Raw genomic sequence first — 12,117 nt, forward strand, 5'->3', positions numbered from 1 at the left:
AAATAGGGAGGAACTGGTTGAGAATTTGAAAGTGAAAGGTAGTTTGGGTGACAGTGATCATGAAATGTTGGAGTTCATTATTCTAAGGTATAATAGAAGAGAGAATAGTAAAATAAAGTAGCCCTGTGTCTGAGAGTCTGTAACGCCAAAATGCTGTCTGTTCCCTTTGGGCGGTGCTGTTTCTGAAATGCTGGATGTTCCCTCCGAGCGGCCCGTGCTGCATGGGGAGTGCGGGGCCCAATCAGCCGCTTGCTCCCACGTGGCGGCCTCGCTGAGCGGCGCAGAAGTCAGCCAAGCGCTACGGCAGGAGGGGAAGGGGGCAGGGCGGTGATGTGCAGTGTGACAGTGGCTCCAGGCCCTGCCCCCTGGCCATGAATGTTACCACCCTGCCCCTCTTTGCCTCCCGCCATGGCGCTCGGCTGACTTCTGCACCGCTCAGCCAGGCCACCGCATGTGAGCAAGTGGCGCAAGTGTCCGTTTGGGTTCCGCACTCCCCATGCAGCACGGGGAGCTTGGAGCCCAAAAAACCATTTCGACTTTGCGGTCCCCCCGAGTGAGAGGCAAGAGGGGGAGGAGAGCTGAGAGAGAGCGTGGGGGAGGCAGTAGGAGGAGAAAGAGGGAGACAGGAGGCTCAGGAGAGAAGACCGATGTGGAGGAGAGACCTGAAAATCCCGTCTTATGACGGGTTAATTGGCTAGTAGTAAAATAAAGACAATGGATTTCAAGAATACAGAGTTCAGCAAAATCGGATTGGTAGGTAAGGTTCCAAGGGAAGCAAGTATCAGAGGAAAAACAGTTCAAGAGAATTGACAGTTTTTCAAAGACATTTTTAAAGGCTCAAGAGCAAACTACCACACATTGTGTAGGAAAGCTAGGAAGCATGGCAAGAGACAATCCTGGCTTAACTGTGTAGAAAATAGGTCAAATTACAAATGATGAATATAAATGAGTAAGTTGGGACAGAATTAGAAAGGTCCAGGCACAAAACAAGCTCAAACTAGCTAGAGACATAAAGCATAACAAGAAAACATTATAAAAATACATTAGAAGCAAGAGAAAGACCAAGGACATGGTAAGCCCATTACTCAATGAAGGAGGTAAAACAACAGAAATGGCAGATGTGCTTAATGACTTTTTTGTTTGTTTTCACAAAGAAGGTTGGTGGGACATCTGGCATAGTGAATGACAATGAAAATGAGGTAATAACAGAATCGAAAGTAGGGAAAGAACAAGTTAAAAATTACTTAGACAAGTTAATCTGAGGGGTAGTCTGTAACATTAAAAACAAAGAGCGGTCCTGTGGCACCTTTGAAACTATTGTTAAAAGTACTTGAGTTACAGGTTTTTGAAAACAGTCCTGAGACACATCCCTCCTATGCCTGATCTTGTTCCTTCAGAGAGTTCAAGATTTGTCAGTGTTGAAGCTAAGCTGAGTCCTTCCTGCGCCTTCTGTTTCCTGCACATCTAGCTGATGTGATAATGGTCAAGCCCCCTTCTTCAGAGCAACATCCCTTTTTAAATGTATCTTTAAATGTTTCTTCTTTTGTCATGTGATCAAGCTGAGAAGCTACAGATCCATCAGCCATATTAGTTAGTGCCCATTTGTAGAAAATTCATTATTCCATATGTCATAGATTTACAGGATCTATGCCATTCCCTAATTTTTAGACCATCTCTGGGGAGTATATGGTTGATGTTAGACCCCTCCCCCCGAAAAAACTCCTTTTTCCAGAAGGGCAGGCTATGCAGCCTTTGTGGCTACAAAATTGTGCCTCTGGGCTCCAGTATTCCTGTTTCTCTTACCCAGCACGTCCCATTGAAGTAGACTTCTGTTCAAAGACTTTTACTCCCTTCAAGGACCAATGCATTACAGCAAGTATTTGCAGCAACTTCAAATAGCCTTTTCAAAAGTAGGCTTTTTATTGGTCACCTGGAAAATAGCCTCAGGAAGCCCCTACGTTAACCTAGAAGAAACAGAGGTTAGGATGTATTCTAAACTGACACTCAGGGAAGAATAGAAATCTAATTTGGAACGTACAAAAACAGCAAGGTAGTCACTGGAGATAGTGTTCTTATTGTCATGTTCCAGTGCTGCAAGAAATTGAATTATAGCCCTCTTTTTTCAGAAATGAACTCTTGTGCAAGAGAGAAGTTGGCACTGTTCTCTGAAGATCTTTAATTGATGGGCTTTTCAGAGAAGAGTTATGGAAATTAATTTTTGTTGGATTCCATGGATTTTCCTTGTCACTGACTAGAAAAAGCTGTCAGGTGGTTGAGATAAGCGATAACTCAGCAAGCTGTGACAGTGGCAGCTGCTGAACAAGGGGAGAGGAACCCTATATTCCTTCCAGCGACAAGCAAGAGGAGAAAATAACGTTCGTGCATTATTCATGGCTATTTCACATACCTTTCCCAAATCTAAATTAGACACAACTAATTTAAATGAACTTATTAGAGACAAAATTAAAATAAAAATTAATATAGCACTGTTAAAAAGCGATTTATTTGGACTTAACAAATTAAAACATCTATTATCTTGCAGTGCTTCCCAGGTCCTTTAACTTGCACCACTCAGTCAATATAAGGCAAGCAGAAACTTTCCATAAAGACCCTGTTGGGATTACTCCTTCCGTGGGGGGAGATCTGAACAAATATTTCTTCAGGATTCTACACAGCCTTTTCAAAGCAGAGCATGGCTTTTATTAAGTCAACTGAAAAACTACGTCGAGAAGCCCCTAGGTTAACATAGAATAAGTCCTCCATTTCTTCTATACTGCCACTGAGGGAAGAATAAAAATCTAATTTAGAAAATAGAACTAGCATTTATTCCTCCTTTCCCAAAGGCCACAGTATGGGGGGAGAGAGAAAGAGAGGTCAGCGCTAAGGCAGAGAACAGCCCTCCTCCCTCTCAGAAAATCTGTCTCAAGAACTCTTTAAGTGCCCATGTCACTGAGAGAACCCCTCCCATTAGCATAAGGAGTCTTCCATTGATGTAATGCTGTCTATGTATTGATTCAGATTGGCGTGGAACTTAAGGGTATGGATTTTTAACATGCTGGACTGAATTAGATAAACCTGTCTGATTTTTCTAGTGTAGACCAGGCCTAAAACTTTCTCTTCAGTGTTTATGCTAGCTTACATCTGTTTTGGTTTGGGCAATGTGAGAGGTTTCAAACTGCCATGTTACTTTTACTAATTTAATCAGTATAGTTAATAACTGAAGAAGAATCTATTGTAAGCTTAAACCAACCCATGTATATTACCTGATTGTTTCTCTTCCACCCATAGTATATGCACCATAATTTAAGATGTGCTGAATTACTCAAATTCACTTGTTTATAGTCAATTTCTAACTAATTGGTATGCTTCAATGTTTGAGGGGCAAACATTGTGGGGTAATATTACTTCTTCAGGAATGGTTTTCCTAGAAATTGGAAACTTGGTGTGGTTGGGGTTTTTTTGTTTTTTTGTTTTGTTTTGCTGATGTGTTAAAATATTTGATATTAAGCTGAGTTGGAGATATTTAAAGACCGACTATTTGGAGGGTGTTAATTGATGAGATTAGCAAGTGCAGAAGTATTTCCATCCCTTTTCAAGATTTTTGCTTGTATTGAGATGTATTTTCTTGGAGATTCCTGATATGGAAAATGAAGTAATATATTTAATAGGCATATAGTAAAGGATAGTAACTGATGGGGAGCTGTTCAGAAATGCCTGATAGACTTCAGAAGTAAATGCCCTATTGAAAGTTGACTGGACTTCTAAATTCCTTGAGCATTTCTGAAATTTGACCCATTTGTCCTTAAAACTTCATAATGCATTGCAGACAGTGAAAGTGTGTTGTGAATGTTATGGATTTTAACAGTATATTTCAATTGAAGCTGTTTGTCTAATGTGCATATTCATAATGCAGTCCAAGAGCATAGTTATAATAATAAAAATAATTGTGAAATAGTACCATTTCATCTGTGAAAATGTTTATGCAAACCACTAGTTTGTTAAAGAAGATGAGCAATCATTAGAAGTGCCTTTTGAGAGGAGGGAATCTCTATAGTACCTGGCCTTTTCCATGAGTCTGATGTGCATATTTTTGACAGAAAAATGAATTTTTGTAGCTTAACCTCTTGGCAGTACAAATGGAATTCTGTACTTTACTTCCCGTAACAAACTGTACTATGCTATAGAGGATAATGTAAGGAAAAATATACCGAGCCATCATTTCGGTAATTTTTGTTGAAATACGCTTCCTTTTTTCAAATCTTCTGATTTGGATATTTATGCCTTAAGAGGAAGAGTTCACACTACATAATTTTATCAGGAAATTCCTATCTACACTATCATTTCAAATACACCTGTGTTAGTATTCAGAGCTCCAGAGAGGACAAGTCTTTGTTGCTTGGAACTGGTGCAGATAAACTGTTGGTAGTACCAGCCATGATTTGGTTTAAAGAAGCTTACATGGGTCCTTTCCACATGTAATGCACAGTTAGAAGATCAGATAAGCACATAACATGTATCTATTTCAGCAGTATATCGTTTCCGCAAGTATACATGTTATAGCACTATATTGTTACATGGATGTTGTATTCACCAGATTTGAATTCATGATAACAATTGAAAGGCAACCATCAACCTGTGAATGAAATTTGTGGTGTTTATATATAGGGAGGGAAAATATCTTTTTCAAATAATAACAAAAAACCTCACCTGAAATGATTTCCAGTACTGTCTACATTACGCTTTTTTGGAAATTCACTTGTGCAGTGCTGGTACTGGTAGTAGTGGTGGAAGAGCTAATGCAGATAGACCTCCAGCATATTGTAACCTATGTCTTCGGTATCTGCTCATATTAGAGCTAGATAATGCAGTGGTAGAAATGCCTGTGCCCTGTCTTAGTGAACCCAGCATTACTATCTCCAGAGGAGGAGCATTAGTGGTAGTAAAATATTTCCCAAGAAAAGGGGCTAGTGGAGATGAGGATAGTATATAACTTTATATTAGTCTTAGTACTGTAAGAACCTTTTGACAAGAATATTTATTGTATGTCCACCTGTATACTATGTGTAAGAATGTATACATTTCTTTTTGTAGCCACGTCATGAATACTTTAATGTCCCAGTGTACTAAATGGCTTCATTCATCATGCATGCAGAATTTCAGAGAGGAGATAGACCTGACTTATTCATGGCAGAACATTATCATCAGCTTGGTGAAATCAATCATCTTGAACACAATAGAATATACCACAACCATTATCTTTGCTGTTGTACGTTTCTTCTTCTCCTGTTTGTGTATTCTCATCTCATCTTGATATAACTTGTTCTTGTCAGCATGATTTCTTACTGTGTGAAAAGTTTCTAGTCTTATGTTTAACATTCAGCTTGAATAAGTACATACTGTAATATAAAAGGCCAAGTTAAGTATTTCAGCTGTAGTGTTACTTTAAAATACATATACAAATTGTACTATAAAGCTAAAGCTAATGATCACATGGGATGGGATAATGTGAATGTTACGTTTTTAGTGTGTGTATAGAATATATACATAGTTATATACATATGTATAAATTTGCTTTATGTATACTTGTAAAACTATGTATGTATTGCTAATGAAAAATGCAGAAGTAAAATCCATTTTCCTCTACACTTTTAATTTTCTTAGAAAGTATTATCACTGGGGCAGTGGTAATTTGCTGTTTATCATAAACATAGGTAGAGGGGAGAAATTGTTCTGCCTGATGGTTGGCACTTAGGATAGATAATGTTTTTTTTGTAATGTCACAGAATGTCTAAGCTTCTATCATTCTGATTTGTGTTTAAAGGTTGAGTACTTGAGCAGTTGTCCTCCTTTTTAAAGAAATGTTTAAATAAGTTACCCGGGTACATTCCTTTGCAACCTAATATTTCAGAGTTGTAACTTTTAGTTTTATTATTTAGTTGCTAATAGCATATTCCAGGCATATTAAAATTTTAACATTTATTCGTCAGTTTTTTAGATTGAAATAAGTTGTATTGAATTGCAAAAGGAATACTATTACTTTGAAACTTTCTATTAAAGTAAACTATCCTGGGTGTATGCAGAGCCAAGATGAAGATATATACTTTACCCTATAATGTCCTGTAAAAGTAAAGGCTGTTACATTATATAGAACTAGCTTATCTTTAAGGTAAAGATCATATACAGTTAAATAGAAAGGAACTAGTTAATTAAATCAACCCCAGTTTAAAATTTCAAAAATATTTCATGTGTTGTAATGCACTACATTTTAAATGCTAATCTGACTTGAAAGGGGGATTCTTGTATTTAATTTGCAGCATTTTGCGATATGTTACAGAAAATTAAAATAGAATATAAGGGTGGCTTTCCATTTCAAAGTTTGCTACTCTGTTTTGTAAGACATTATTAACAATTTGTGTGAACATGTGTGTTTGGTTAATGCTGCTTTAATCTGCATCCTCTCATGCCTGCTGGCTTAAAATGCTATGCATTGGGCTGTAACAAAATGCTGTTTTTCTTGTTGTTTGTATACAGCTGCTTGCTTTCATATGACTAGATAATGAATTTGCTTTCCTGGCATGTCTGAAATAAAGTATTGCATGTACTTCTGTCTCATGTGAATGGCTTTTTACTCCACTCTTGGTTCTGGTATTTCAAGTGCACACTGGTTACCTCAGTTAAATTCTGAATTGCAGATGCCATATGAAATGTTTTATAAAATGTTTTTATCTAGTTGTTATGGAATATATGCAAATGTTTTCTAAATTTATACATAAATAGAATTTAAATATAGCATAGATTTTGTCCATGTTTAGTTTCTTCAAAAGTTTTAACATTGATTCTTAAAATTCATAACAAAATGTGTTTAAAAATTGATAGGCATTCTAAATTGGAACAATGAAGGCAATAACATTTTCTCCTGAATTCTATGTCACAAGACTATCGCTCTCAAACAATAAGCATGCACTCTGATGCACTGGTGAGATTTAGCTCTAGAGTTGTAAAAACACAGTACCCGGTCAAGTGCCAGTGAATTTTATTTGAGTAATGAATCAAGCAGTGTGCCTAGCTAGACAGGATCGGTTAGCTGAAAAAACGTTTGACTACCAAAATTGAAGTGGCAACATTAATCAATAGTTACCATGGAGTTCATCATGTAAGAAGTGTTGTGTGTGGGGTGGTGTGGTTTTTTTTTTTTTTTTTTTTTTTTTTTGTAATTTAGGAAATAATCCAATTCACCTCAGTTGTAGTTGTAGATTTTCAAATCCATTATAATTGAGTGAGACTTGCAGAAATGTCCAGCTGCAGGGTACCTTGCAATCATAGTCCAATACGCTGCCCTGAGAGGACACCAAATAAACACTCTTAACGGGTGTTGAAAAATTGCATTAAACAGAATACATTTGCTCATCAAGCCCCAGAAACTTGCATGAAAAAATTGACATTTCTTTTAATCCAAACATAGGAATATAGTTCAACAATCATTTCTTATAATGTTTAAAATCAGTGTAAAGGGAAGCAAATAGTATTTTCATGCTCCAAGATCATTGAAGAACAAAAACAAACTGAACAATATATTTAATGAGTTAATAGTGTCCTTTTCACTATTTCTTTTCTCACCAATTTTGATAATTCGTTTTCCTTCTATTATCGAGTAGAAATTTGCATACATATTTTTAACATTTTTATAATGTATAGTATGCCAAGACTGTTTCACACCTTCTTCCATGTGAGTACAGGTCTGGAAATATTTAAATATTGCTTAAGAAGGAAAACCTACCTTGTTACATGGCTGGAAGTGGGATTTTATGTCTTTGGCTTTATTGGAAAAGGATTTTTTTTCATTTTATTGAAAAGTAGGTGGATTGAGAAAATCCACTGGATTTTGTCTAATCAGATTGTAATAACCTTGATTTTTCAAGTGTGGGTTGTTTTTTTTTCTTAATTTCCAGCATTATCGTTGGAGTTGTGCATACATTGAGGGTAGGAATGGGCATCTTGGATGGGCTTACGCTGTTTAACAGTGGCCTTTGAATGTACTAAAACACACCTGTTTCATGTGAAGTGGCACTGTTAATATTTGTGTTTTTTAATAGTAAATCAGGGTACACACATGGGTTAATCTGAAGGTTATAAACCTGATCATTCTACATATAGAATGTATAGAGGATACTTTTCAGAAGTGCTAGTGTTACAATACTAAACCCCTTGAGTCAAATAGGTACAAACTATTAAAGTGATACTTTAAAAATGCATCTAAATATTCTGTAAAACTACGCTAATTGAGAATTTGCTGCTTAATTGTAATTTATTTTTTTTCTTGCTTCATGATATGCATTGTCTTAGGATGCTAAAGTAAGTTTTTCTTTTTTTCCTGTTTGCTGGGTTCTTTAAAATTGTTTTTGTTTCATAGAAACATAGTATCCCTCTTCATTGACTATTATAATGTTACTAGTAATTGTTGAAATGAACAGCTCAGTTTTTGTAATCTGATGGATCTTTTAGTTGTTTAGAAATAACTCTTCAAATTCCCAACATGAAAATCAGATATAGACTTATTTAATTTATTTGTATATATGCTAATCTACTTTATTTGGTGCAGGCCAGAGGCTTTCATTGAAAATGTAGTCCAATAACTTTAGGGAAGAACTGGTTTCAGAAGTATATATCTGGCCTAAAATATTAGTCACAAATCTTGGGCTTCTCTTCACTTCAAACTTGGCCATTTCATCCTTCTAAAGTAGTTTTTATCCAGTATACAGTAGTCTCTCTAGCTGGGAGGGCTATTTTGAGTATTAATGATTTTACCTGACTAGGACCTGTTTTGAAAACTTACAAGTTAAGATTTAAAGCAGTGGTTTGGTATTGGTAGCACCTTTTGCACAGCAGGCATCTAGGTACGACCCCCCCTCCTTTATACATTTAAAAACTTTTTTAAATATGTACTGCTATTATAAATGTAGGAGGAGAAGTGGGGCTGAGGGTGGAGGATGACAGCTTGCGTTCCCCCCCACCCCCACATAATAAACTAATGATGTCCAGTTTGAGAGCATCTGATTTAAAGTATATTGTATCTGTACAGTACAACAGCCATTTTATTTTTTCTTGAGGGATTTTGGAGTTCTCGTCAAAATATCACAATGCAATAAATTTGAATCCATTACATGATTTTTTTAAAGTTTGTCTGTTTTTCTAAGTTATGACTTGTCCCATGATGTCAATATTTTGTGTGCTAAGGAGGGGTCATAAAGCTTACAAGCCATCCCTCTACATTACGGAAAACTTCTTAACAGCCCTTTTAGAAATGCAGCTGTTGTCATAAGACACTTTCCATATTAACTTTCCACATATGAGCATGTTTGTTAGGCGCAGAGGATCTGTTTACCACTTTTTTCAAATTTTTCCTCCACAGGAAGCTGAGACCCCACGTAGTGTACTTGAAGAAATTGGACTCACATAAATCTTCTCCTCTGGCGTTTCCTGGGTGTTTCACATACTGTAAATGTTCACTGCCATCATTTTAATGTTTAGCTAATGGTGTAAGATGCTGTCTGTCAGTATTACTGTTTTGCTAAGTTGCTTCATTTGGGCCTACAAAGTAATATACCACTTATAGGTTTAAAAAGGGAAGAAAAATTTAAGCCTCCAAAAAGGATAAAAGAAAGGGATTTCAGTTTACAATGAGTAATTCCAGACTCTCTCTTTGGTGCATCTGAGAAAATCATAGGTGATGACTTCTGTAATTAAACTGTTCTATAAGCAACTGTGAATCGGCTTCAGTGCATTATATCATTTTAACAGAAAGGAAAGTATTTGTGACAACTTCAGTAATTATATCATGTTTAACAGGAAGAAAAGTATACGTGTCAACTTTAAATGTGAAATGTAACAACATGGAATTTGGTTTTATGCAACCAAAGACTTATTTGTTCATCTACATTTTGACAGCATTTGTGAAAATTGTTTTTTCAGTTAATACAGAAAGATTGGGAATTAGCTGCTTACTGTGGATTTTTTTTCATTATACCAAAGAACCCTATTATGAGCTGTATATAAAACTGGTATGAGCTGTTAAGGTGTTTTCATTTTTAGCAATGGGTCTGTAACCAGACCACTTGATAGACATGAAAGTATTCAATACAAAGATTTTACACAAAACTGCATGAGTTAGAGTTAACTTAATACAAAGGGAATGCAAGTTGTAAGAAGTAAGTTTTATATTGGAATCATCCTGTTTTTAACTCCAGTATTATTGCTTTAACCACTGTGAACTTACACCTAGATTATGGACTTTGCCCTTCTTACTGTTCAGATGAGTAGATATATAATGTAAAATATGGTGGGGGTAGCACTTGAAATCATGGTGAGGAGAGGGGCTGACTTAAAGGGAAAGTTACAAATGTGCAATTTAAAAGAGAGAAAAGATGGGTGAGGCAAGATATTTCATTGGACCAATTTCTGTTGGTGAAAGAGACAAGTTTTTGAGCTAACTACACTGAGGTCTTTTCTAGGTCTGTGAAATGTACTCTGAGGGCGACAGCAAATACAAGGTGGACCAGATTGTTTAGTAGTAAACAGTTAACCTATATTGGAAAGGATTATTCAACTTAAAGGGTCTCATTAATACCCCTCCAGGCCTAAGGTGAAAAAGAAGCAGGCAGAAGACCACTGAGAGAGGGCTTACATTTATAACTTTGCTACACATTAAAAATCATGGACTGATCAGACATTGAATTTATAGCTTAGAACAATAATCTATATCCACTAACAACCCCCCTACCCAGTTAGCTTCTCTACCTTTCTCCCCCTTCTCACCCCTAAGAACGAGGGGCGCGTTAACAGGCTGTCACTTTGAATCCTCCTTGAAATGTAACAACTACTTATGCAAAATATTCTGTTCCACGTTGTATTTAGCTGTGACCCTCTGTGTACATTTCTCACACCTGAATAAGAGCTCAGTGTAAAATCATAAGCATTTTTCTCTCACACTGATAGTTGGTCCAATAAAAGGTATAATCTCACCCACCTTGTGTCTCTAATATTCTGTGACAGACATGGCTGCAACACTTCATGTAACAATTTAGAAGTTCTTGTTTTGATTCCTAGAAACAAGACTAATGGCATTGCATTTACTGCTGTATTATTATGTTCAATGGTGGCATAAGCACCTATTTAAAATCTTTTAATAATCTATTTCATTAATAGATCTTTTTAATTAATGTCCTGATTGTCACCATACCTGCAGGTGACATCATTGTTAAACTACTAAGCTTAAAGAAACACCAGTGTTTGTTTACAGTAGAACCAAATTAATTTACACTATTTGAAAATTAGTGAGTTTCAGCATGTAAATGAACAAATCAAGGATAATACACCATAAAATGTACTTCATTTATTTTGACAGTTGCGTATTACAATATAGTCTACACTTCCGAGTATTTACTCCGAAACCTCTGTACAGAACTCTGTTCTGTTACTGAGAAAACCAGTGCCATTTTTTTCTGCAAATTACATATGAAGTACACAGTAGAACTTTGCTGTATCTTCAGTGATCACAAGGTGAGTGGTTTTTTTTAAGCTTGCTGTTATGTTGGAACTGACCAGGACTCCCTCACATTTCAGTTTGCACACTTGATGTGAGCAGTACCACACATGTACAGTATTGATTTCCGTTCATTTACAGAACACAGGCCTCTCAGATCACTAGAATATCATATTTGTATCAGGTACACAAGAGCCCTGTTTTGTATTTCACTCATGTAGAATGTGCAAAAAAGAGGAGGTACAGCTAGTATCGGGATGGCCTGTTGTTTGTGCTGTCAAAATGATTCTTTAATTTAAAGTGTCAACCCTAAAGCAGTTTTATGTGTGTTTTAAAAAACCTGTTTCTAAGGTTTGTCACTTGTATGTGCTAGGCTGAATTAAGCTTTGTTGTGATTGTCTCAAAACCTGTGACCATTGTCTTAGTATCACATCAATTTAATTGTAATAAATGCTCATTTTTACACCATTGCTATGTGCTTATATATAATCAGAGGTTTAATATTTTTCCTGAGGAGAAAAAGGATAGGCAAATCTTTTAGTGAAAGGTAAAAATAATGTACAGTGAAACTACACTAT

The 12,117-nt window shown here is 36.2% G+C and overlaps 1 protein-coding gene across 4 annotated transcripts in view; it reads left to right on the forward strand.

The window, feature by feature from the left end:
* Positions 1-12,007, forward strand: part of AP1S2 (adaptor related protein complex 1 subunit sigma 2) — a 56,692-nt gene extending 44,685 nt beyond the window's left edge. For 2 of the 4 annotated variants that reach the window (XM_075914237.2, XM_014573471.4), the window contains exon 5: positions 9,410-12,007. In XM_075914237.2, coding sequence (XP_075770352.1) covers positions 9,410-9,457 — 48 coding nt within the window. In that variant the 3' untranslated portion in view covers positions 9,458-12,007. Of the gene's footprint in view, positions 1-5,091; positions 6,602-9,409 lie in introns of those variants that run through there. The other 2 variants (XM_014573472.4, XM_075914243.2) reach the window with 1 other exon arrangement.
* Positions 12,008-12,117: the final 110 nt, after the last annotated feature.

This window comes from Pelodiscus sinensis, chromosome 1, assembly GCF_052426305.1.
Source record: "Pelodiscus sinensis isolate ZL-2025 chromosome 1, ASM5242630v1, whole genome shotgun sequence".
NCBI lineage: Eukaryota > Metazoa > Chordata > Testudines > Trionychidae > Pelodiscus > Pelodiscus sinensis.